Source organism: Panthera pardus, unplaced genomic scaffold (genome assembly GCF_024362965.1).
Source record: "Panthera pardus isolate Hobbes unplaced genomic scaffold, ASM2436296v1 HiC_scaffold_17, whole genome shotgun sequence".
In the NCBI taxonomy this organism is placed as follows: Eukaryota; Metazoa; Chordata; class Mammalia; order Carnivora; family Felidae; genus Panthera; species Panthera pardus.
In genome coordinates, this window is record NW_026526732.1 from 3,778,382 (window position 1) to 3,801,328 (window position 22,947).

At 44.5% G+C, this 22,947-nt stretch overlaps 1 protein-coding gene across 6 annotated transcripts in view; it reads left to right on the forward strand.

The window, feature by feature from the left end:
* PDE10A (phosphodiesterase 10A) overlaps positions 1 to 22,947 on the forward strand; it is a 599,454-nt gene that overhangs the window by 490,008 nt on the left and 86,499 nt on the right. For all 6 annotated transcript variants that reach the window (XM_019412750.2, XM_019412748.2, XM_053904295.1 and 3 more), the window contains 2 exons: positions 12,477 to 12,597; positions 13,612 to 13,661. In XM_019412750.2, the coding sequence (XP_019268295.1) occupies positions 12,477 to 12,597; positions 13,612 to 13,661 (171 nt within the window). The remainder of the gene's footprint in view (positions 1 to 12,476; positions 12,598 to 13,611; positions 13,662 to 22,947) is intronic.

Below are 22,947 nucleotides of genomic sequence, written 5' to 3' on the forward strand. Positions count from 1 at the left end.
TGTTTGTTCATTTCACTGTCAGAGATTTATTTCAACCTTCTCTTTATAGAATCTAGTTTTATTGGATTGAAGTCCTACTGCTTTGTGATAGTCAAAAGTCGAGGTGGTAAAGAGGTACGTCTGAATACTGACAGATGCTAACAGCGGTGTGGGGACCTCACCCAGCCTAACAGGAAGTTGGGTAACTCAAGACAGATTATTTTACTTCTAAGTGCGTTCACTCCTAACTCAGTTGTAAGAGCAGTGCTCAGTTTCTCGCGGAAGGCTCAATATAAAATTGAGCATTTGTCTTGAGGCATGTGTTGGTAATTTCACACAAGGAGTTTTCTCCCTGCTGTTCGGTTCTTTTGTTTTCATTTGTACTATCTGTGTGCTTCCTTCTTTACAACTTAAAATTGTTTTTGCTCGACATTTTGCATCAAGAGTGTTGGACCCTGAGGGGTTGGAGGGTAGTATTTCCTTAATCGACCGCTCTTGAGATGCTGCATAAAATCCAGGACGGATGATTGAGATGCATCTTCTCTCAAAAAGTAAGCGTGAAGAAGATTCGGATAACCGCCTACATCGTGTGACCGGAAGTAAAAGCTTGACCAGCAGCCGACTTGATGTGGTCATACCTGTGCTCCTTGACTAACCAGTCACTGAGTGAGAATTCGGGATTTCCAGAGTTACTGTCCGAATCCGTTTCAGGGCGAGCATGCCATTAACACCATGTGACATGAATGAATGCCCTGGAAATTAAAAGCATGTGAGCCTTGTGAAATCGTTAAAGGACTGACCAGATCATTATGATATAGGTGTGGAATTTTCCTGTGAGTGGAATTTTCTGAGGGCACATTGCAGCGGTGTTGGGAAAAGCACTGGGGATACACGGCTGTGAATGTCTCCACTTCCTCTTGGCTGTGTCGTTTGTTTCCATTAAGTATGAGCTGCTTTTGCTAAGTGCGGGTGCTCTTTGCCTTCCTTTGGTAAGCTTGAGGAGACTTCTTTTGTGTGGCAGGTGTTCAGGATTTTTCCTCCCCTCTGAATCGTGAACGCTAACCTCGTCTCCATCATTCTCAAATTATAGCTGACTCTATATTTAAGACTCAGGCTATTTGATATAAGCCTCTTTTGTTTGCTAGTTTGTGTGTCACAGCGTCTCTTATTTCTGCGTTTGAGGTCGAGTATCATGCACTAACTTTCTTTGCAAAGGGTCTTCTAACAGCTGTGCTTTGGATCCTGTGCCCATCCATCCACCTTACCCAGTGCTGCTTCAGTCTACTGAAAATCACTCATACTTGCATTTTTGAAAAAACCAGAACTACGCCTCAGAAATAAAATTAAGATCACCTTAATGCCGTCAGCGATGGCTGTTAACGAAGATTTCCTTCTGGTCTTTTCTTCACGTGCACATATTTATGCAGTAGTAGTTAACAGGGCACATAGAGTTGTGATTTTTGGTGTTTTTAGTTTGCATTATGCTGTAAGTAGGTCCTTATGTTATGCAGTCTCATATTCTATTTAGTGACTGAAACGATCCCCTTGAATTTCTCTGCAGTATTTACTTTCTCACAGTTGGATCGTTGGATCTTTAGATTGTTTCTAATTTTTCATAGACTTACTATCTTTATGTGTATGGCAGTTTTATTTACTTACTCATTCATTTTTGAGAGAGAGAGAGAGAGCACATGTGAGAGAGAGGGAGAGAGAGAGTCCCACGAGGGGAAGACAGAGAGAGAGAGGGAAAGAAAGTGTGGAGCCCAAAGCGGGGCTTGAGGTTACTCGAAGCAGGGCTTGAGCCTGATGGGGGACTCGAACTCAGGAACTGTGAGATCCTGACCTGAGCTGAAGTTGGATGCTTAACTGACTGAGCCACCCAGACGCCCTGGAAATTTTATTCTTATGAAATACTTCCGAAGGAAAAATGCCAGGATCTGAGGTTAATAGGTTAATGGACATATTTTATGGCATTTAATACTCACTTAATAGACATTTATTAACTTTTCCAGTTTGTGCTTTCATTTTAGCCAAAATAACAGTTATACATCTTCTTGTGTATAAATGGCAGTGACATTGTTTTAATATTTTTACTTAGAGCAAATAAGCATCTTTCCATAGTTAAATAGCTGGTTTTCTTTTCGTGTGAACTGCGTCTCTGTGCCTTTTGTTGTGATACGTTGAAAAGAGCTTGTCTGATCCTAGTGTAAATGTAAATCACACTTAGGTTTGAATTCCTAGATTTGAATCGCTACTTTGGCCACTGTTTATCTCGGTGGTCTTTTAAAAAAATAATATTTCAAAGCCTCAAATGTAAACTGGGGATAAAGTCAACCAAATTTAAGGGATGCAGCCAAAATAGGATGAAAATTTGTATTCCTATGTTCATTTATTAGAACACCAAAAATAAACTTCTAAAAAGCAGAAGAGGGGGAAATTAATAAGAGAAGAAATCATTGGTCCTTGATTTAAAATATAGATGTGATTAATAATGCAAAACATATTTTCTTAATCAGTAAAATAGACAATATTTGGCTATGTATTCAAGAAATATAATCCTTAATTCAGGAATCAGAAAGGGAGTATAACTATAAACAAGGAGACCATTCATAATTTAAGAGCGAATACTATATACTCATACATTGGAAAATTTGGATGTCATGGTCAATTTGAGGAAATTGCTAAGTCATCAAAACTGAAGAAGCGTTTAGGAACCTAAATATACTATTAGCTGATGAAAAATCTGAAAAGTTAGTAAAAACCACCTCAAATGGCCTGATGTCGGAAAGTTTTACTGGATAGTTCCACCAAACATTAAAGAGAAGAAAACTCCTACATGATACAAGGTATGTATTTCAAGTGCTATGGTAGGAACTCGTTGGAGGAGGAAAGTTTATTCCTGACACAAAAGTTCGAGCATGATCCAAAACGGAAAAAGCTATCGACCGCTTTTACTAGTGCAGACCTAAGGGTAGAAATGCAAAGTAAGTTTATTCAGCAGCACTTTAGAAGAATGATTTTTCATTGCCAAGGGGGATGGGGAGGAGGTTGGCGCAGTGATCCTGCAAGAAAGGAGGAGGGTTTGGAGCAGGACAGCGATGAGGGGGGCGGGGAGCGGCGCCTGGGGTGGTCGGTGCAGTTCTAGAAGCATCTGGAAGGTAGAGCTGGCTGCCCAGGATGCCTGGTGTAGAACAGGAGGGGAAACGCTGGCCCGGGGGGGTCTGTCTGACCCTGGGAGGATGGGTTGCCATACATGGGGCGGGGGGGGGGGGGGGGGGGGGGGGGTTGGTGTGTGTGCAGGAAGTCGAGGGGTGGGGGAGGTCATCAGGTGCCCAGGGTTGGCGTGCCGCTTGAGAGAGCTGAGAGGGTTCTGGACGGGGCAGGTGAGGAGGTGGCCGGGCGTAACACGAGTGAGTGAGACCCGCCGGCCCGGGGACGGGATGTGACGGTGTGGGGCTGGAGGGGGTGGCCCAGGGCGCCAGCGTGGCTCGAGTAGAGAAGGGGACGCGCAGAGCAGCCCGGCGACAGGACGTTCACACGGGTGGCACGGGGGGTAGCGGAGCGGCGTCCGCGTGGGCGTGCGGCCGGGGTGCGGGCGTTCACGGTGCGCACCGAGCAGCAGGCTGACGTCACGCACGCCTGCTCCCGGGGGTCGCGTGTGACCCTTGGGGTCTGGACACGTGGAGGTCCCTGGTGACGTCACAGCATCTCATTGGAGTGGCGGGAGCCCGCGCGAGAGAGGACAGAAGTCTTAGGCGGCGGGTGCGTGGGGCTCCGCCTCCGAAGGAGGGGGGATCGCGGGCGCCAGGTGCGCGGGAGGGGAGGGGACCCCGGCTTTGCTGCCTGCGAGACGGCGCGCGTGTCACTTTCTCAGTCCCGCCCGTGCGGCTGGAGCCCCGGTGCCTGGACGTGTCTACACCCGAGTCTAGCGAACACCGCCAGCACGCAGTGTCTCGTCCCGTGAGGGGGTCCTTAGGGTCCACGCCCTGGGCGCATCGCACGCTACACAGATCAGCGTCGCTCACTGCGGCTGGCTCACATCCCAAGGCCTGGTTTCTGTCGTGCAAGTGTTTTACTTCTGTCGTAGGTGCTGTCGTTGCCTTTTTTTAAGTGTTTATTTGTTTCTATTGAGAGGGAGAGCGAATCCCACGCGGGCTCTGAGCTGGCAGCACAGCGCCCCCTCGGGGCTCGGTCTCAGGAGCCGTGAGATCGTGATCTGAGCCTCACCGTCTGACCCCCCAGCCCCCCAAGCTGATATTTGCTTATGTTTTCCCCAGCGAGGATTTACATTTCATGGGAGTTGGGGCGTTATCTGAATACGTGGTTGAAAAAGATCTGATCACCCGCGATGTTCAGAAATGTATCTGTTGAGTTTAGCACTTAGACAGGTTTGCTCAACTTTATCATTCATCTGCTCTGATAACTTAATCCTTTGGTACTAGCCTTCTTACACCTTCCAGAAATGCTTGCCCTCAGTGTCCCTCAGTGATTTAAAACTGTTGTATCTCACGGAATCCCTTTTCCTAAATTATTATTAAGAAAGGCCCTTTCCTCTCATGGACCTTTTTTCGCCCTAAATTAAATTAGTTAATATTATAGACCACCCTTTGAAAACTTACAATAATGTCCTTTAGGATTGTTAAGTTTCCATTATTTCTCTTTCCTTACATTGAGCCGACATGGTTTTCGGAATCCCAGCCTGCTTGTTTCTACCATCTTTAACGGGAACTCACGGCGTAAGGTCTTTCCTGCTCAGTCCTGACCCTGTACTCTGCTCTTTGCCCTCCTGTGGCCTCCAGGGTCTCTGTAAGATGCTGTCTGTGCTCTTGCTTCTCCTGCGCCACGGGGGACCCGCCTTGCTGTGGAACACCCCTGAAACACCTCTGCGTGGCTTTTCCTCTGTGCTCATGACAGAGCAGGACGAGTAAAGGCAGCTGCTTTCGCTTTTGCTTTTTCCCCATAGTATTAGGATAAGCTCAGGATGAGTGTACTAATCCCTTGGTTGAGATTTAGGATTCGAAACTTTTTTTAAGTGTATTTATTTCGACAGGGATGGTGCAAGTAGGGGAGGGGCAGAGAGAGAGGGAGAGACAGAGAATCCCAAGCAGGCTTCTCGCTGTCAATGGAGAGCCTGACACGGGGCTCGAGCCCACAAAGCCATGAGATCGTGACCCGAGCTGAAATCAAGAGTCAGACGCTTAACCAACTGAGCCGCCCAGGCGCCCCTGCTTGGATTTTAAAACTTTTTTTGTAAAAGTGTCAGTGGCACCCTCTTTGCTACCCCCCACCCCCATTCATTTTGCCTTTGAGGCTCACAGCCATCTGTAACTTCCCATGTGAGAGCTCATTCTTGGTTAGAACTTTTCTGCCAGTGGTGTTTGGATGACCTGATGACCTATTTATAATTTATTTTAGCCTAAAATACCTAAATCAGTTTGATAACCGTACTTAATATATAGCACCGTAAAGGGTTTGGCAGTTTCTTGTAAAGTTAAACATACATTTACTTTTCGACCCACGAATTTCACTCTTACAGATTTGCCTAAGATAATCGAAAACCTGTGTCCACAGGAAGACTTCTGGGTTCTTCTGGGTTCACACGAAGATGTTCACAGCAGCTTTATTCATAATATCCCAGAGCCAGAAAACACAAACATCCCACACGACCCACAGTGGTAGAACAGAGAAACACATTGTTTTTGTTCACGCAACAGCATGCAGCGAGCCGTGGAAGGGACAGACCACTGGGACACGGCGATGAACGCATCTCAGTGATATCGTGGCAGGCTGATAGACTCGAGTTCAAAACGGGACACGTAGCATGAGTCCGTTTAGATAACATTCTAACGAGCAAGGCTAATCTGTAGCGGACAAAAGTCACAAATAGTGGTAGCCTTGGGGGCAAAGACTGATTCGGAAGGACCGTGGAGATTTTACGGAGAGATTAAATGTTCCGTGTCCTTTGTCGTCGTTGCTCTTATTATTTTTACCGAGATGTTCATTATTTTCTGAAGGACTCTTTTGCTTAAAAGTTATTTTATTTTTATTTTTGACGAATAAGAACGGTATATACTTCAGCGTACGTGTACATCGTAGAGTACACGATGACTTGATCCACGTGTGCCTATGAAGCGGTCGCTGCAGTCAAGTCAAGGGACGCACCCGTGCCCGCCAGGGCTGGGGTGTGTGTGGCAACAGCACTGAAAGGCTCCTTCCAGCGGTTTTCCATTTGGACTACAGCAGTTTTGGTTCCAGACCCGTCCTCTACATGAGATTCCAGAACTTTCTCATCTTATACCTGAAAGTTTGGAACCTTTTTTATTCAGTGTGCGTAGTTAGTATTTCACGTTTATTTGTGTAGAAGTTATCACAAAAGGGCAGAGACGTCCTAGAGTTGGCTGGCTTGTCCCCTACCTGCTGAAGGCCACGCCGCGTCCAAGTCCTTTGCTTTCTGAAACTCACACAGGGTGCGGGTTGTGTCCGTCTTCTGTGGACACGCAGGAAGGCTGCTGAGTAAACGAGCAGCGGGGGGATCGGTGCTTCCCTGGGCTGTTACTGGTCTCTTCTTCTCTTTGCGTTTTAGCTTCCTTTTGTGTATAGACACTTGCTCTACGTAAAAGAAGAGAGAATTGCATATTGACCGCCGCGTACCTGCCACCCAGCTTCAGTGATGACCACGTCGCTGTTCTTTTCGTCTGCACGTCCCCTCCCCTTTTTCATTGCTGGTGTAGTTTAAAGCAAATCTCTGTCATCGTGTGATTTCAGCCGTAAAGGCTTCTGTATGGGTTTCTATTGGGAAAATGACATTTTTTTTACACATAAACCTCAATTACATGCCATTTTCATGCCAGACAGCCCCACGTAGCAATAATACCTTCATCCTCGGGCCATGTTCAGTTTCCCTCAACTGTCTGAAAAGATTCTTTTTAAGTCGTTTTGTTCAAATCAGGGTCCTTAAGTGGTTACATGTGCCACTGGATTGGTGTGTGTCTGTGTGTTTTACTCCTTTAAGTTCTTCTGTCTCTTTTTTTTTTTTTTTTAATGTTTATTTTTGAGACAGAGAGAGACAGAGCATGAGCAGGGGAGGGGCAGACAGGGAGGGAGACACAGAATCCGAAACAGGCTCCAGGCTCCGAGCTGTCAGCACAGAGCCCGACGCGGGGCTTGAACTCATCCACTGTAAGAACGTGACCTGAGCTGAAGTCAGATGCTCAACTGACTGAGCCACCCAGGCGCCCTATCTCTGTCTCTTTTTTTAAATGATCATCTTTTTCATTTTAATTCTGGTGTAATTGACATACAGTGCTACGTTAGTTTCAGGTGTAGGATATGGTGACTCAACAGTTCTGTTACCTGGTGCTCATCACAATACGTGCAGTCTTTAGTCCCGCGCACCTCTTTTCCCCTGATAACCATTGATTTGTTCTCTGTACGTAAGAGTCTGGTTTTTGTTCCCTTTTCTCATTCTTTGTTTTGTTTCCTGAATCCCACGTATAAGTGAAATCATCTGGTATTTGTCTTTCTCCGACCCGTGGCATCATACCATCTAGATCCATCCATATTGTTGCAGGTGGCAGGATCTCATCCTTTTTTATGGCTGCGTAATCTCCCATTGTGTATACCCCACACCTTCTTTGTCCGTTCATCTTTTCACGGGTACTCGGGCTGCTTCCGTGCGTTGCCTGTCGTCACTAATGCTGCTGTAAACATAAGGGTGTGTACAGCTTTTCAAATTAGTGTTTTCATAATCTTTGGGTAAAAACTCAGAAGTAGAATGACTGGGTCATATGGTCATTCTATTTTTAGTTTCTTGTGGAGCCTCTGGACTGTTTTCCACAGTGGCTGCACCAGTGTGCATTCCCCCCAGAAAGTTTGTAACCTTTGACCGTCTTCTCCCCCATTTCCCCTACACCCCAGCCCCGGACACCTGCCAGTCTGATCTATACTCCTGTGAGGTTGGCCTTTAAGATTCCACATGTAAGTGAGATAATACAGCGTTTGTCTTTCTGTGTCTATTTTAATTAGCAGAATGCCCTCTAGATTCATCTGTGTTACCACAAATTAGCAGGATTTCCTCCTTTTTTAGGACTGAACTTCTGTTTCATGTTTATTTTTGAGAGAGAGACACACAGAGCATGAGCAGGGGGGAGGGGCAGAGAGAGAGGGAAACACAGATTCTGAAGCAGCTCCAGGCTCCGAGCTGTCAGCACAGAGCCCGACACGGGGCTCAAAGTCACGAGCCGTGAGATCATGACCTGAGCCGAAGTCGGACATGTAACTGTGACTGAGCCACCCAGGCGCCCCATGGACTGAATAATATTCTGATATTATATCTCCTCTAGTTTGTATACACACGTGGTGTGTGTGTGGCATTTTCTTGATTCATTCATCTACTGACAGACCACTTGGCTCTTGTGAATCATCTTTGCTGTGTCGATAGGGCTTTAATATTGGAGAGTTGATAGGACATTAATATGCACGAGTAGCCATAAGAGAACATTTTGCTCTTATGATGCAATCGTGTCACTAGGAATCAAAGGAAGCGGGGTGCACTCACCCATCCGCCAGGTTAACGATTAGAATTTGAAGTCGAACGACGAAATTAAAATCCTAGGGCACAGATCATCACAGCGCGTGTTGAAAACTATTTTAAAGGCAGTGCGCTTTAACCTCCTTGTTTCGCAACTGGGAAGACGAAAGCTCGGAGGCACGGCGGAAGGAAAGCCCGCGACAAGCTGCCCGTGTTGTGGATCGCCTCCTTGTTCCCACGGGTGACACCGCGTCCGGCCCAGAAGAGGTGGGGAACAGCTGTTCGTTCCTCTCTGCCCCACACCCAGGCCTCGGCCACGGCTGTGCTCTCCGAGGTGCGTGGTCAGAGCAAGGGCTCTGCCCGTGTATCATGTTTCTAGGGACTCCTGTCGGGTGACTGAGAACCGAGCTTGAGACCAGCTACAGTTCCCCTCCCCAGAAGAGAGAGAAAGTGTTCAAAGAACGAATCGGTTCGCGAACACCGTGTGTCTAGCGTGAGGTTTTTAGGCGGGAGGGTCTCTGTGTGTCCCGATCTAGGGATTCAGACGCCGTCCTCGTGACTTAATCTGTGTCTCTTCGCCTCGCTCTCCTTTGGGTTAGCCTCAGTCTCCGATAAGCTCTTTCCCAGGACTTTGGGGGGAAAAAAATGTACAACAAATGTTTCTAATTACTGGTGAGGAACAGAGAGAGAGTATGTTGGGACGGAATCTTTTCTCTGGAGTTCCTCAAAACTGGCAGCAGTCGAGTTAGGATGCTGTTTGCAGATGGTGAGGGAACAGCATAGGCTTTTGCGACCCCAGACGGCCCTGCCACGCTTTGGGGGCATCGGGCTTTCGGAGCGCTCTTGATTTTTTTCTGCCGGCTTTGCCCCGACACAGGGCTGTCTACCCGAGCAGAGGACCTGGGCAGTATCTGCAGCCGGACCGCACCTGGGAAGTTAGGACTGATTCGGTGGGCGCAGTATGGAGCCACAGCACCCGGTCGGGAGGCCTGTGGTCTGCGTGCGGCCGCGTGCAGCCAAGCCGACAGGGTGCCCGGGTTGAAGGGGGGGAGGCGGACCCCAGGTAGGAGGCCCGGCAGAGGCCGGAGCAGAGAACGCACCTCCCGGAGAGCCCGACCCGGGGGCAGACACGGGAGTGGCCGCACTAGGTGAGGGTCTCGGAGGAGCGGCCGGCAGTCTTGCGGCTGGTGTTGAAGCCTAGAAGGAAGGCGTGCCGGCGGGCTTCCGTTCTGATGCCCTGGGGTCCCGCGCGCTGGTTCCTCTCTGTCGTTCTCGCTCCCGGGGAAGCTGTCGCTCCAGACTTCTGTGGGTCTTGGGTCTTCATGCCTTTTCGGCGACGATCGTCAGGGTGGGATTCTGTCAGCCTCTGGGGACGCCTGTGGCACACGCGTGTTCCGGACTGCAGTCACCACAGGGGTCGGCACGCCGGCTGGGGCTCGCGTTTGAGACGCACCTGAACTACGGCCCCCTGGCTGCCCCTCCTTCACTCAGAGGATCCTGGGCCTGTGAATTGGCTCCAGCCTGGAATTCGTCCAGGCACCGTGACTTGCCGCGGAGAATCAAGTCAAACTTGTGTCCGCTGAAACCCGAAACTTTTCCCGGGGACACGGATGAGAAGATAGCAGGCCACCCTGTCTCTCCCAGCTCCGGGGACACTGGGATCAGGCAGCCGCCTGGCCGGGTCATTCCGACGGCGGCTTCAGGTCCGTCCAGGATGCGAGCCACCCCTGCTTCGTCTCTGAGTGTTGTCGTAGCCACATGGCCCTGCCGCGCCAGGCCCCACCCCCGCCCCCCGCCGTGCGTTGAGAAACCCCCTTGGATGGGCCTTCCTGGCCCACACCACACACCTGTGCACACGTGCCAGTGCACCCTCCGGGACGTATTTCGCACAGCCTCGGTGCAGGGATCGTCTGTGATAATGCAGCTCGGGGATTCTTCTAGAAGAAATCCACTCTAGCAGCCCAGTCTTGCTCAGACCGGAAGAGATAGCAGGAAGGTCTGGTGTTTCAGTTGTATTTGAAAAAGCGTTGGCCACTTTTGGAATGTACTCCCAAGCCAGCACAAGCCCGTGGAACCCAGCATCTCCGTTGAGTGCACGTTGTTGGGTGAATGCCCTGGCATCTCTTCTGTGCAGGGGAGGGTGTGTGATAGATTGCCAGGATCACCGGTACCTGTTGGCAGAACGACTGAGGGACTGATTCATCCATTCTTTCGTCTGTTCATCCACATCCCTTCATTCCCCAGCCATTCGTTGAGAACAGTGCTTTGCAACGACATGGATGGAGCTAGACAACGTCATGCTGAGCTCAGTCAGCAAAAGACAAGGAGCATATGATTTCACTCATGTGGAATTTAAGAAACGAAACAAATGGAAAAGAAAGGGTGGGGTTAAAAAAGAGGAAGAAGGACAAACCAAGAAACAGACTCTTCGCTATAGAGAACACACTGATGGCTACCAGAGCGGAGGGGGGTGGACCATGGGGGAAATAGGTGATGGGGATTAAAGGGTGCACTTGTGATGAGCCCTGGGTGATGCACAGAGTTGCCAAATCATGATACCGGACACCCGACACTGATACGACACTTACACTGGAATTTAAGGAAGAAGAGGAATGGCGAGTAATCGACCTTTAGGAGCGAAAGATATCTGCGTGGTTCAGAAAGAGAAAGGGGGCTTGAGACGGTGTCGTAGGCAGACAGTGACCACATTTTGTAGAATGTGAGAGGCCACCCCGTGGGGAGTCTGCTATTCTGAGTGCAGTGGGAAGGACTTTAAGCCAGGATGTGACAGAATTTTATTTTGCTTATAGAACTTACCATGGTCGTTGTTTGGAGAACAGGCTTAGGGCGGCAAGCTTAGTGGTGAGGAGGCTCGTTAGAAGACAGCCTTTGGGTCCTTGGAGAGAAGTCACAGCGGTAGCTTGTGCTGGAGTAGCTAAGATCTAGCATCCGCCTTTTCCCCAAACCCCTCTACTGCCGGTGTCCCCGCAGCCCAGAGCTTTGGGCTTCCGGGGGCAGCTAGCTGGTCCTGCCACGGGGTGGCCATGAGAGCTGCTCCCTCCTGAGCCGGGGGTAGAGTTTGGATGGGACCAGGGCAGTGGCCCCATCGTGGCACGTGGCTGGAGAATAATAACCTTCGTTTTACCCGGTGCAGTACACTTTTGGCAAACTTTTATGCTACTTTTACCGAATAGCTACATACAACTTCAGAAATAAAGCTGTAATTTGTGACACTTGGTATTTTAATAGAAATATACATGGCGCCTATAAATAATTCTTTTTTTTTTACCTTCATTTATTTTTGAGAGACAGAGAGAGACAGAGCACAAGTTGGGGAGGGGCAGAGAGAGAAGGAGACACAGAATGCAACGCAGGCTCCGGGCTCTGAACTGTCAACTGAGCCCCAGTGTGGGGCTCGAACTCAACAAACCGTGAGATCGTGACCTGAGCTGAAGTCGGACACTCAACCGACTGAGCCACCCAGGCGCTCCGATAATTTTTTAAGTTTTTATTTATTATTTGTTTTTGAGAGACAGAGAGAGACAGAGCGTGAGCAGGGGAGGGGCAGAGAGAGAGAGGGAGACAGAGTCTGAAACAGGCTCCAGGCTCTGAGCTGTCAGCACAGAGACAGATGCAAGGCTTGAACTCACACGCTGTGAGATCATGACCTGAGCCGAAGTCGGAGGCCTAACTGACAGAGCCACCCAGGCACCCCTGTAAATAATTCTATGTCACAGCAATTTAATTTGCAATCAGTTTTTTAGTAGATTATATTTAAATAAATGTTCTTTAAAAGCATAATGTGTAAAAGCATAAAATTATACATACACACACACACACACACACACAAAGTTATATAATTAATAAAATGTTTTATAAATTAAGGAATTTTTATCTTATTGTATTTAATTATGCCCTTTCTTTTTCTTTCTTTCTTTCTTCTTTTTTTTTTTTTTTTTATTAAAAGTACCAAGATACGAATATGCAGGGAGTTGTGTATGAATTAAACAGCTACATCGAACAGCGATTAGATACAGGAGGAGACAATCAGTTACTCCTTTATGAATTGAGCAGCATCATTAAAATAGGTAAGAAATGTTTTATATTCCTTCTGGTAGAACTTTTGAACCAAAGTGTCTTTTATTCTGTTGCAGAAAATGGAAAGAGTAATATACTTACTACAAGGCAAATGCAAGTCATTTATTTGCTTCTATTCTCGGGGCTAAGTTTGAAGTGAAAATACTCTATTCTGAAACGACCAGAATGAGTCAAACCTAAAACTTCCTAACTTACCCAGTCTCAAAAAAGTATCTGCCAGATGTATAAATGGAATATACTATGCTTTCTAAATAAAGCCTAGTTTCTTTGGAACGTGTAGTTTTGTTGAATTAAGTCACATCTTTACGAAGGAAACCCTTAATTTTTAAGCAACACAAAGCATTTTAAATTTATTGGGGCAGATGGCAGATGTACGTACCTTGATCACCTGTTTTCTGATGGGGAAGCTGTGGCCAAGGCAGGCCAAATATTTGACCCAAGGCCACATGAGTGAAAAGGAGTGAACCGTGAGTCTATAGGCAAGCGATCCTCCTCGGGAGTAATATCGGTTACCTGCCGTGGGAACTGCCTTCACATGGCCCTGAAGCAGTGTTAGGAGAGTTAAGCCGTGTTCTCTTCGTGAGGCTGCATGGATACGTGCATCATCCTCTTTGGGTGATGCTTGCCTTGATTACTCATTATTATGAATATTGTGTCTGGTATTTTTTAGTACTTTAACAATTAAATCCCGTTCTTAAACGAAACATATTTTCCAATAGTTGTAACATTTAAAGTTTCACAAACATATTGCGTAGTGCATTGGCTGCTGTGTGCATGTGAGGATGTCACGTCTTAAAGTTTGCAATAGCTGATAAATAATGAATGAAAGTGTTCTATGTCATTGAATAAAGCCATAAATTGGTTGGCTCGATTCGCTGCATGACCGTTAATTATGTTAACAAGCCCTTTCACAAGATTCCTCTCTGAGGTCTCACCTTAAAGAATTCATACGTGGTCTGTTCTTCCATTGAGATTAGTTTCTTCCTTTTTTATTACTTTGGCAGCCACAAAAGCTGATGGATTTGCACTGTATTTCCTTGGAGAGTGCAATAACGTAAGTATCTGAATTTAGATTCTGGTGCTCTAGATAAGAACGTGTCATAAGCTCTTTAAAAAAGGTCAGCTGGGCTACAAACCACAGACACGTGGCAATTAAGTACTTCAAACTCACTTTGTATTTCGTTTCTGTCTACGGTTGTTGCCAGGTGAAAATCTCACCAGCGTGGCAACGTTTGGGCATGAAAGCTCACAGTTCACTTACTGTTTTGGTTTTGGCCTGTCTTATGAATGGCACCTCTAGACCGTTCTGTACAGAAGATGCTTCGGCACTGTGGGCTGGGGTGTCAGGGACGGCGTATGCCCTTTTCAGCACGCTGCCTGCAGTAGAATAAAGCAAGGACGAAAGTGGAGCATTTTTTAGGTGAGTTTTTTGGACTTCCCGAAGGCCACTGAAACAGTGCGGGGACGGCGTTACTCCGCGGAGACCCCCGAGCCGCGGTGGCCGTAGCTCACCCTGTTCCGTGGTGCGCCTGTCTTCGTGTTGCGTGCCACAGGCTGGAGCCTCTGTTTCTGTTGCAGCTTACTCAGAGCACAGCCCATGGTCAGATGCAGCGTGCATAAGCAGTTCAAGATGTTCAGCTTACTGGCATTTGATTTTTGTTGTGACGTTAAAACCACACACGTAACATCTTAAAAGAATATTCTGAGCCAATAAGAGTTACGTTCATAGCTTAACTGTATAGAAAGCATTTATAAATACATTTGGAAAAATTTCACTACGTATTTCTTATGTGTTAGGCATTGTTCTTGGAGATTTGGGGTTTCTCTTTGCACTGTGATGCTTGTATTCATGAGTAATCAAAATGTGTGCTATTTATGGTTTATAAAATGGTAATAGGAATAGAGACGCAAGTATTCTGAGACGTTTAATGTTGCTCGTGAATAATACAGTAACGCAAAGGATGAAAAGTCGTTGCACAGAAATGTTTCCCGGCCGATTCACTGAACCCATCGTTGATCCTTTTTGTTCCCTCCCCTTGCATCGTAAAAATTTACGTTACAGGATTAAAAGCTCTCTGGGGCAAGGACCTTTCCTTACTAATCTTTGCATTCACCCAGCATCTCTCCTAGTGCCTTCCATGTACAGAGACAAGAGTTCCATTAAGTTGAGTTATTCAGATACCACTCCTGCTTCCAAAAACTTTGAATGATACTTCAGACACTGGCAGCAGTTTTAAATGGCTAAGCTACTAAAATAACAAGGAGATCTCATTGTTCCCTGCTCATTCTAAAAATTTATTTCTAAAATTTTGGGACTTTTATTTAAAAATTAAGAATCCCAGGGGCGCCTGGGTGGCGCAGTCGGTTAAGCGTCCGACTTCAGCCAGGTCACGATCTCACGGTCTGTGAGTTCGAGCCCCGCGTCAGGCTCTGGGCTGATGGCTCAGAGCCTGGAGCCTGTTTCCGATTCTGTGTCTCCCTCTCTCTCTGTCCCTCCCCCGTTCATGCTCTGTCTCTCTCTGTCCCAAAAATAAATAAACGTTGAAAAAAAAAAAAAAAATTAAGAATCCCTTAAAAAAAAAACAAAACCTAGTATCTCATTTGCAATTGTATTTAAAACGTGCCGGTGTGTATGTGAGCTCGGGGCGATCAGGAGAGTGCAAGTCTCGTTATGACCCCCCTGGGATCTGCAGGCAGCTCGCAGGGCTTGGCCTTGGCAGCTGAGTACCTGCCGTGTGACCCTTTTCCTTCAGTCACAGCTGTTTGTGACCCAAACTTGGGCCGATCCGGTTCTCTGATGAAACCTGGATGCTGGACTCAGCATTTCTAACTGTTGACACGAGAGGAAGTGAGTGAACCCGGGCGCTGAGGGCCCCATGGGATGACCCTCTTCTGCTGTGTGTGAACGAGAATTGGAGGGGGTAGTGGGGGAAGAGCGGCTTCAGAGGTCAGAAAGGGCAGGCCACAAGAGGCCAGGGGTGTGCAGGCGGTGAGAGCCTCCAGAAGTGCTTGACTGGAGAGCCTGGGTTTAGATTCCCAGATCCCAGACTCTTGGTCACTTGGCTGCACGTTTGGCTTTATTTTTGCACGCTTGTTTGTCCATGGACCTCCGTGAAGTAGCTTCCTGGAATATGTGACTTAGAAAAACCTTCTGTGTCCACAACACCTAAAGCGTATTCTATGTATATCGCTTCTAAATTCTTTTACTTCTGTAACTTAATTGAGGGGATGATAGTCTGTCCATCCGGGCTCTAGTCGGCTCTTTATTCTACATTCCTGAATTCCTGAGGTCAGCTAATGGTACTCGGCATGGTTCTCTCTGCGGTCACCGCGTCCTTGGTCCACGTGTGGCCTGGGAACAGCAGAGAACGTGGCCAAGATGTGGCTAATTCTGACCTTCCCGAGTCAGATCTCACTCTGTCGAGCCTTCTTAGTATCGCATGCTTCTCCTTCGTAGAACTTAGCTGTGAGTGTACATTTGTGCTTTGTGGGACGATTGGTTCATCCGGCTCTCTCTAGAATGTACGCTTCGTGAAGGCAGAGACCTAGGGGTACTACTGTGTTTGGTCGGCCACATTTTTCTTTCTGTGCGTTCAAGTCTGCGTTCGGGTCTCTTCTACCCTGTAGAATTTCCCTTAGTGAGGGTATCCTGGTGGGAGTCTCTCAGTTTTTGTCGGACTAGGTCTTTATTTCAACACTTCCTTGAAATGCATCTTTGCTGGATAGAGAATTCAGATTAATAAAAATTCTCTCTCCGTATATTGACTTTAACATCGTTGCTTTCGGGTTCTTTCGGATTTTCTCTCAGTTCTTCAATATAGTTTTTTATCCCCTGGATATTTTTTCAAGTTTATCTTTTATTTCTTGGGATATATTAACTAAACCTCTTTTATATTGTTTTTTATTCACCCAGAATTTACATCTCTTGGCTTTTGTTTCACCCACCTGTCAACAGCTGGTGGCTTATTTGCTTGTGTGTCTCATTTTATTTGATGTTTTGACCGTGAATCATAGTCTTCCTCGGGCCTTTTAAAATGGGTGTTCTTGAGGGTTGTGTTGAAGTTCTTTTCCTGGAGACGGGATATGTATTCGTTTTGGCCGGTCACCTAAGGCAATACCAATCCAGCACAACTTTAAATTATCTCATGAGATTTTTTTTCAGACTACAGAGTAGTATGGATTCCAGCCTCACAGCCACGTGATGCACAGTTATGATTTCTCAGAAGAGATTTTCATTTTCCCTCCAGCAGTAAATTCAAGACAATCTGGTGTCCTAGTAATCTCCTTGCACCTGTAGCTATATTGACCGTAACCGCCAGCTTCGATGAGGCGCCAGCCCATTCCGGTCCTGGCCTCCAGCAGGTCTTGTCTCCCGAGGTGCTTTCCTGAGGGAGGGTCAGTACATCCAGGCTTTGCTCGCTCTCTAGAAAAATCCACCTTGGGATTTGCTTGCCTCGCAAGTTCCGTTATTGACTTCTTTTTAGATTCCTGTGCATTCTGTCCATTCTTCTCAGCCCAGCAATGCATTAGAAAGGATTGAAAATGTACTTTATCCAGCCTTTAAAATTTTTTTAAATTGATTTTTTCAGGAGTATCAAATTATCTAATCTGCCCTATTGCTTGAACAGATGTTGACATACTTCTAAAATGTAAGCCAACCATATTAATAAAATAAAGCTTTTTATTTTTTATTTTTTTGGCCGGGGTGAGCAGATACACATGTATTTTCTTCTATTCCTTCCTTTGTAAAAAGGGGCATGTTATAGGTATTTGTAAATCTTTTTTATTTTATTTTACATATGTTTTTTAATGGTTTGTTTATTTTTAAGACAGAGCGTGAGCAGGGGAGGGGCAGAGAGAGAGGGAGACACAGAATCCGAAGCAGGCTCCAGGCTCTGAGCTGTCAGCACAGAGCCCGATGCGGGGCTTGAACTCACAAACTGCGAGATCATGACCTGAGCTGAAGTTGGACGCTTAACCGACTGAGCCACCCAGGCTCCCCTTGTAAATCTTTTTTAAATTGCCTCAGGATTTTGAATCATAGTTATAAAGCCTTACTTAAATAACTCACATATATAACAAAATGTATATGCTGTAGTGAAAAAATTATAGTAAGGTAGCCCAAACAGACTGAGATAAAATTTTTAGTCTGTATCAAAAATTCCAAGGATTAAGATGGACACAGGGAGAATTATAAAATGCTTATACTTATAAAAGTATTGTTTTCTTTTTTTATAAATAAGAACCAGCAGAAATTAAGTAATTAATTTCTGAAATTGATGCATTGATAAATATAACTTAAATAAAATTTATGTATGTCAGAAGTTCCCCTAGTAGAATTAAAAACCCACATTAATATTGTTGGAGAGAAAAAATTTAAAGAAAACATGGAAAGTTCAGGAAAAGATAGAAAACAAACAAAATAGTGTTAAAACACTAAAAGTAAAACATAAAATAGATTGTGGAACTCTCTACCGAAATATGTCACAACAAAATTACAAGTAGGATAGACCCAGTTACTGAAAGAAAAAAATTGTAAGTTAGGTTTAAAAAACTCACAACTGTCTTCTGTTTTATAGAGGCACATATAGAAAAGGACTTACGAATGATTGAAAATAAAAAGAGAATTTTAGGTGAAGCAGACTTATTCCAGAAAAATGAAAACAAAAGGAGAGAAAGTACCACAGGATCAGTGACGAAGATGAGTTTGGGGAATAAAAGCATTAAATTGGAACAGGAGATCACTTGGCATTTATGAAGGGTTTAGTCTGCAATGAGGGGAGACCTGTTACTTAGTTTACCCAATAAGTGTTGATGCAGTAAAATTTGTAAAGCAAAACAGTCACACCAAAAAAACCCCAAAAGGACAGAAATATACAATAGTGTTTTAGTGATTGACAAACAAAAAATACAATTTGGAGAATGTTAGTAGTATCTGCAAGTAGGTTTATCCAAAAAGTGTATATGTATATATACATATATATATATATATATATATATATATATATATATATATATATATATATAATGTTAGGATTTACCAACATGGGTTTCCCTTTCCTCTTTGGGTTAGATCCTACTTTGATGTGTTTAGCCCCCATTGAAGAGTTCAGATCCCCATAATGGCTAAAAACAAGGAAATTAAACAAAATTAATGTGCAATGTCACTTCTTGGGAGAAAAAAACGAGTATAGTTACTGGGATATTCAGACAATTAGGTTTACAAAAATGAATCGGCATATTGCTACAACCCTGGGCAAGGCTGTCCACAGTGGATAGTGCAGATCCTTGAAGCACCTTGTATGCATTTTTGAGCATTAATAAATAAGGGACAAAATAAGTTAATTCATGAATTCAACACATTTTTATTGGGTACAATTACGTGGTAGTAATCTCAGGTACTAGAGACACAGTCATAAATTAAAGTATCTGCCCCCTTGGGATGTGCCTTTTTAACCTATGGGTTTAGAAAGAGAAAATCCATATGAACAAGGGAATCTAAAGACTTTGTACAGATATCAGGTATTTACTGACCTAATTAACAAAAAGAGAAGACACAGTTATTTATGTTTAATAATTCAGAAAATAAAACAGGATGAAAATGATAAATTATGAGAGGATACTTGTACTAATAAATGTGAAAATGTAGGGGAAAAAAATGGTCAGTTTTTGAGGAAAATATAAATTGTCCCGTTTAATGCAAATGGAAAACCTAATAGACCAGTAAATGGAAGAAACTGAAAACGGTATTAAAATAAAGCTCTTCTAAAAGCCAGTAGGGGGGCGCCTGGGTGGCTCAGTCGGTTAAGCGTCTGACTTCAGCTCAGGTCACGATCTCGCGGTCTGTGAGTTCGAGCCCCGCGTCGGGCTCTGGGCTGATGGCTCGGAGCCTGGAGACTGCTTCCGATTCTGTGTCTCCTTCTCTCTCTGCTCCTCCCCCGTTCATGCTCTGTCTCTCTCTGTCTGAAAAATAAATAAAAACATTAAAAAAATAAAAAATAAAAAAAAAAAATAAAAGCCAGTAGGACATGTATTCAGCAGGCTGTTGAGTACCAACCTTGTTTGGGCAGTTTGCTGTCCCCGAGAGCAGTGGTGAGCCGGAAGGGGCCCCCTCGTTCAACACCCCACCCCCGGTGCTCTTCTCGTTCAGTTCCCCCCGCACCCCCGCCAGCCCTTCGGGAAAGACGGGTCCCGTGCTGTGCACGCTGTTTCAGAGCTGGGAAGAAGGACGGCTTCCCAAAGAATCATGGTTCTGGAGTTGGCCCCCGTGAGTTCCAGTTCACCACTTTGTGACTTTGACAAGAGTCTTAAACTTCCTGAAGCTTAATCTAACTTCCGTTGGTTAAATGTTATGTCATGGATGCGATTCATTCAACAAACCACTTAAAATACTTTTCATGTGCCAAAAATCTATGCTAAATCGATGAGCATACGAAGATTATAAGAAACAAAACAAAGCCAAACAAAACATTCCTGTCATCAAAGAATGTAGGGGAAATCGAGAAATCCACAGTTGATTATAACATCTGGTCTTGAGTGCAAACGGAGGGAAACCCCAGGTGTTCTGGGATGCCGAATTTGAGGGGGTCTTGGGGGGGGATCACTTTAAAAACAACTCGATGATTAGCTCTGTGTCAGCGGGGCCGGGAAGACCTTGCACTTAGTAGATAAGACGGGAAATAAAGGACTTTCTTAGGTAGAAGGAGCAGTTTGCGACAGGTCCAGAGTTAGGGCACGAAGGAGTGTATTTATATGTCCTGAGCCTTACCAGGGGCTGACATCGATGTGTACAAGGTGCTGTTGAAATACTTGTTGGAAACAAAACTAGTCTTCCTGTGATAGGATTTTGCTTAATTAAACTTTTACTGTTTTTACCATTTTTCTCTTCCATACCTGGTCTTTTACTCTGATACATTACATCCTTTATAATATTATCATTACAGTTTTTTCTTGTGTTATCAATAAGAGTTGTTTGGAAAAGCGTAAAACCTTTCGAACTCCTAAATTTTTAATTCATATAGTACATTCGTACCTGGCTTTTCATATATTGGTGTTAGAAATCAGTTTATAGCAGGTAGTTTAAAGGAATCGTGTGACTTTCTTCAACTGCACAGTGAACATCAGTAGGTTAATTTTAAGACTCCTGCAGGGTGGGGGGTGCCGGGTGCTCAGTTGGTTACGTGTCTGACTCTTGGTTTGGGGTGAGTTTAAGCTCTGCGTCAGGCTTTGGGATTCTCTCTCTCTGCCCCTCCCATTCTCTCTCTCTGTCTCTGTCTCTGTCTGTCTGTCTGTCTCTCTGTCTCTCTCTCTCAGAAGAAGAAGAAACAAACAAACTTTTTTAAAAAAAGTCTAAAAAGAATCCTGCAGAGTTAGTTCTGTCTTTAAAATTCCAGGTGGATTTGGGGCCAGGTGGTCACGCCCACGTGCATAGATCTAAATTCATTTACTAACCACTGCCATCTAGTGTCTTGGGAGAAAAACAACTTAAGGGTAAGCTTAAGTGATATATTTTTAAAAGTATTTCTAAAATTTAACTGATAGTGAGTTGAACCCTTAACATAAGAAATGAAGTTTCATGAATAAAGTGATCTTTGAATTGCGTATAGGAAGGAAGATGAGAACAATGTCTATCACCGGAAGTATCTAATTGACGTCAGTGATTTTCCCATTTCACCAAAAAATCAGGTTTTTTTTAATTAAATCGTGATAGTCTTTTCTAGTGTTCATTTTCCATCAAATTGATTTCTCCAAATTTGCTTTTTTTTTTTAATAATTTGAATGCTTCCTTATTGCTTCACTGAGCCAATCTACTGCTCATGACAACTGTTACCAATCTTAGTGGCTTTAAATTACCTCATCTTAGAAATAAGCAGTATTTGTCAAGTTGCATGCGCTGACTGCAGTTGATTTCTTCTCTGGAAAGAGTAGAGGTGGTTCTGGTTTGAAACTTTGGAATTTTTCCTTGTTTTTAGTTGTTTTTATCTCTAGCCTCTAAAATATGTTTGTGCTGATCAAAGCTTTCATAGATTTATACAGTGTTAGAGAAGGAATTAATTTTAGAGACTCAGTTCAACATTGGATTTTATAGATAAATTATGTATTATAAGTACATGCATAAGTAGTCTTAATACATTCTAAAATATTGCATAGTGATGTTTGATAGAAGTTTCCTTTTGCCCTCTTATAAAAATAATATAATATTTTTTAATCTTAATCATATGAACATCCCAGTCAAACCCATATGCCAAAGATCATAATGATTTTTTTAAATAAAGTTACTATTTCTTTTGTAAGTTTCCCTAGAACTTACACTCATTATCGGTTAATGCATTAATGCAGCCCCCGTTACCAATGAAAAATGCAAAGTCTATCTTACAAAATAAACTGTGAATGCTTTGAAACATTCAGAACCAAAACAAGACTTGCCTTGTCAGATCACAAAATGTGCTACAAACTTGTCGTAATTAAAACAGTATGGTAGACCGATCAGTCTACTGGCACAGAGTTGAGAATTCAGAAACAGACCCAAGTATTTGGTGGAGGTGTTAGTTTAACCACTGGGGAGTAGCTATTCAGTACACAGCTGTCCGTTTGCTTATTTCTGTAGGGTAAATAAAGGTAGGTTTCATAGATCTTCCCCATCCCTTGAATACCTGTAAAATTCAGCCTCTAATTCAGAGGTTTGTTACTGACTTTTTCTGTTTGTGATAATAGCTGCCAATCAGTCCGTACAACTGCGAAGGTCATAAAGAACCCACTACTGAACACATAATTCAAGCCAGTGACTGATCTTCCATCAGAAATGGATGTTATGAAGGGAACTTTTGCACAGGAAATTGTATGGAGTAAAACATAGAAACAAAAAAAGAACAGGAAAGCCCCTAATGCAGAGGGGAGAAAGTGAAACCGCGTCAGAAACTGGTGTCAGTCCCAGGCTGGTCCTCATTCTCCCTTCCTGCCGGAGCCCTTGGCCTTCATCTGACAACTTATTCAATACTTGTTAGCACTTGTCCTCAGCTCCCATTTGGAAACATTTCTATCCCGTAAATATGAACAAAAATCAGAAGGTAATTGGTAAAACAAGGATAAAGTTTCCACAGTAAAGAGCTACTTAATTTTTTGGTAATTATTTATTGTTGACAGGTTTTTCAGATTCAATCAAGTAATTGAAAGATTTCCAAACCTTTTATTGTCAGGAAGCCCAATACATAGACTAGCTTTCCAGACAACCTTGGTACGGTGTTTGCTTATCTGTTGCTTGTGCCCCATATATGAACTCTGTAGAGGCAGTGAACATTTTATGATATTAAATACATGATCTCCTAGTAATATAGGGACGT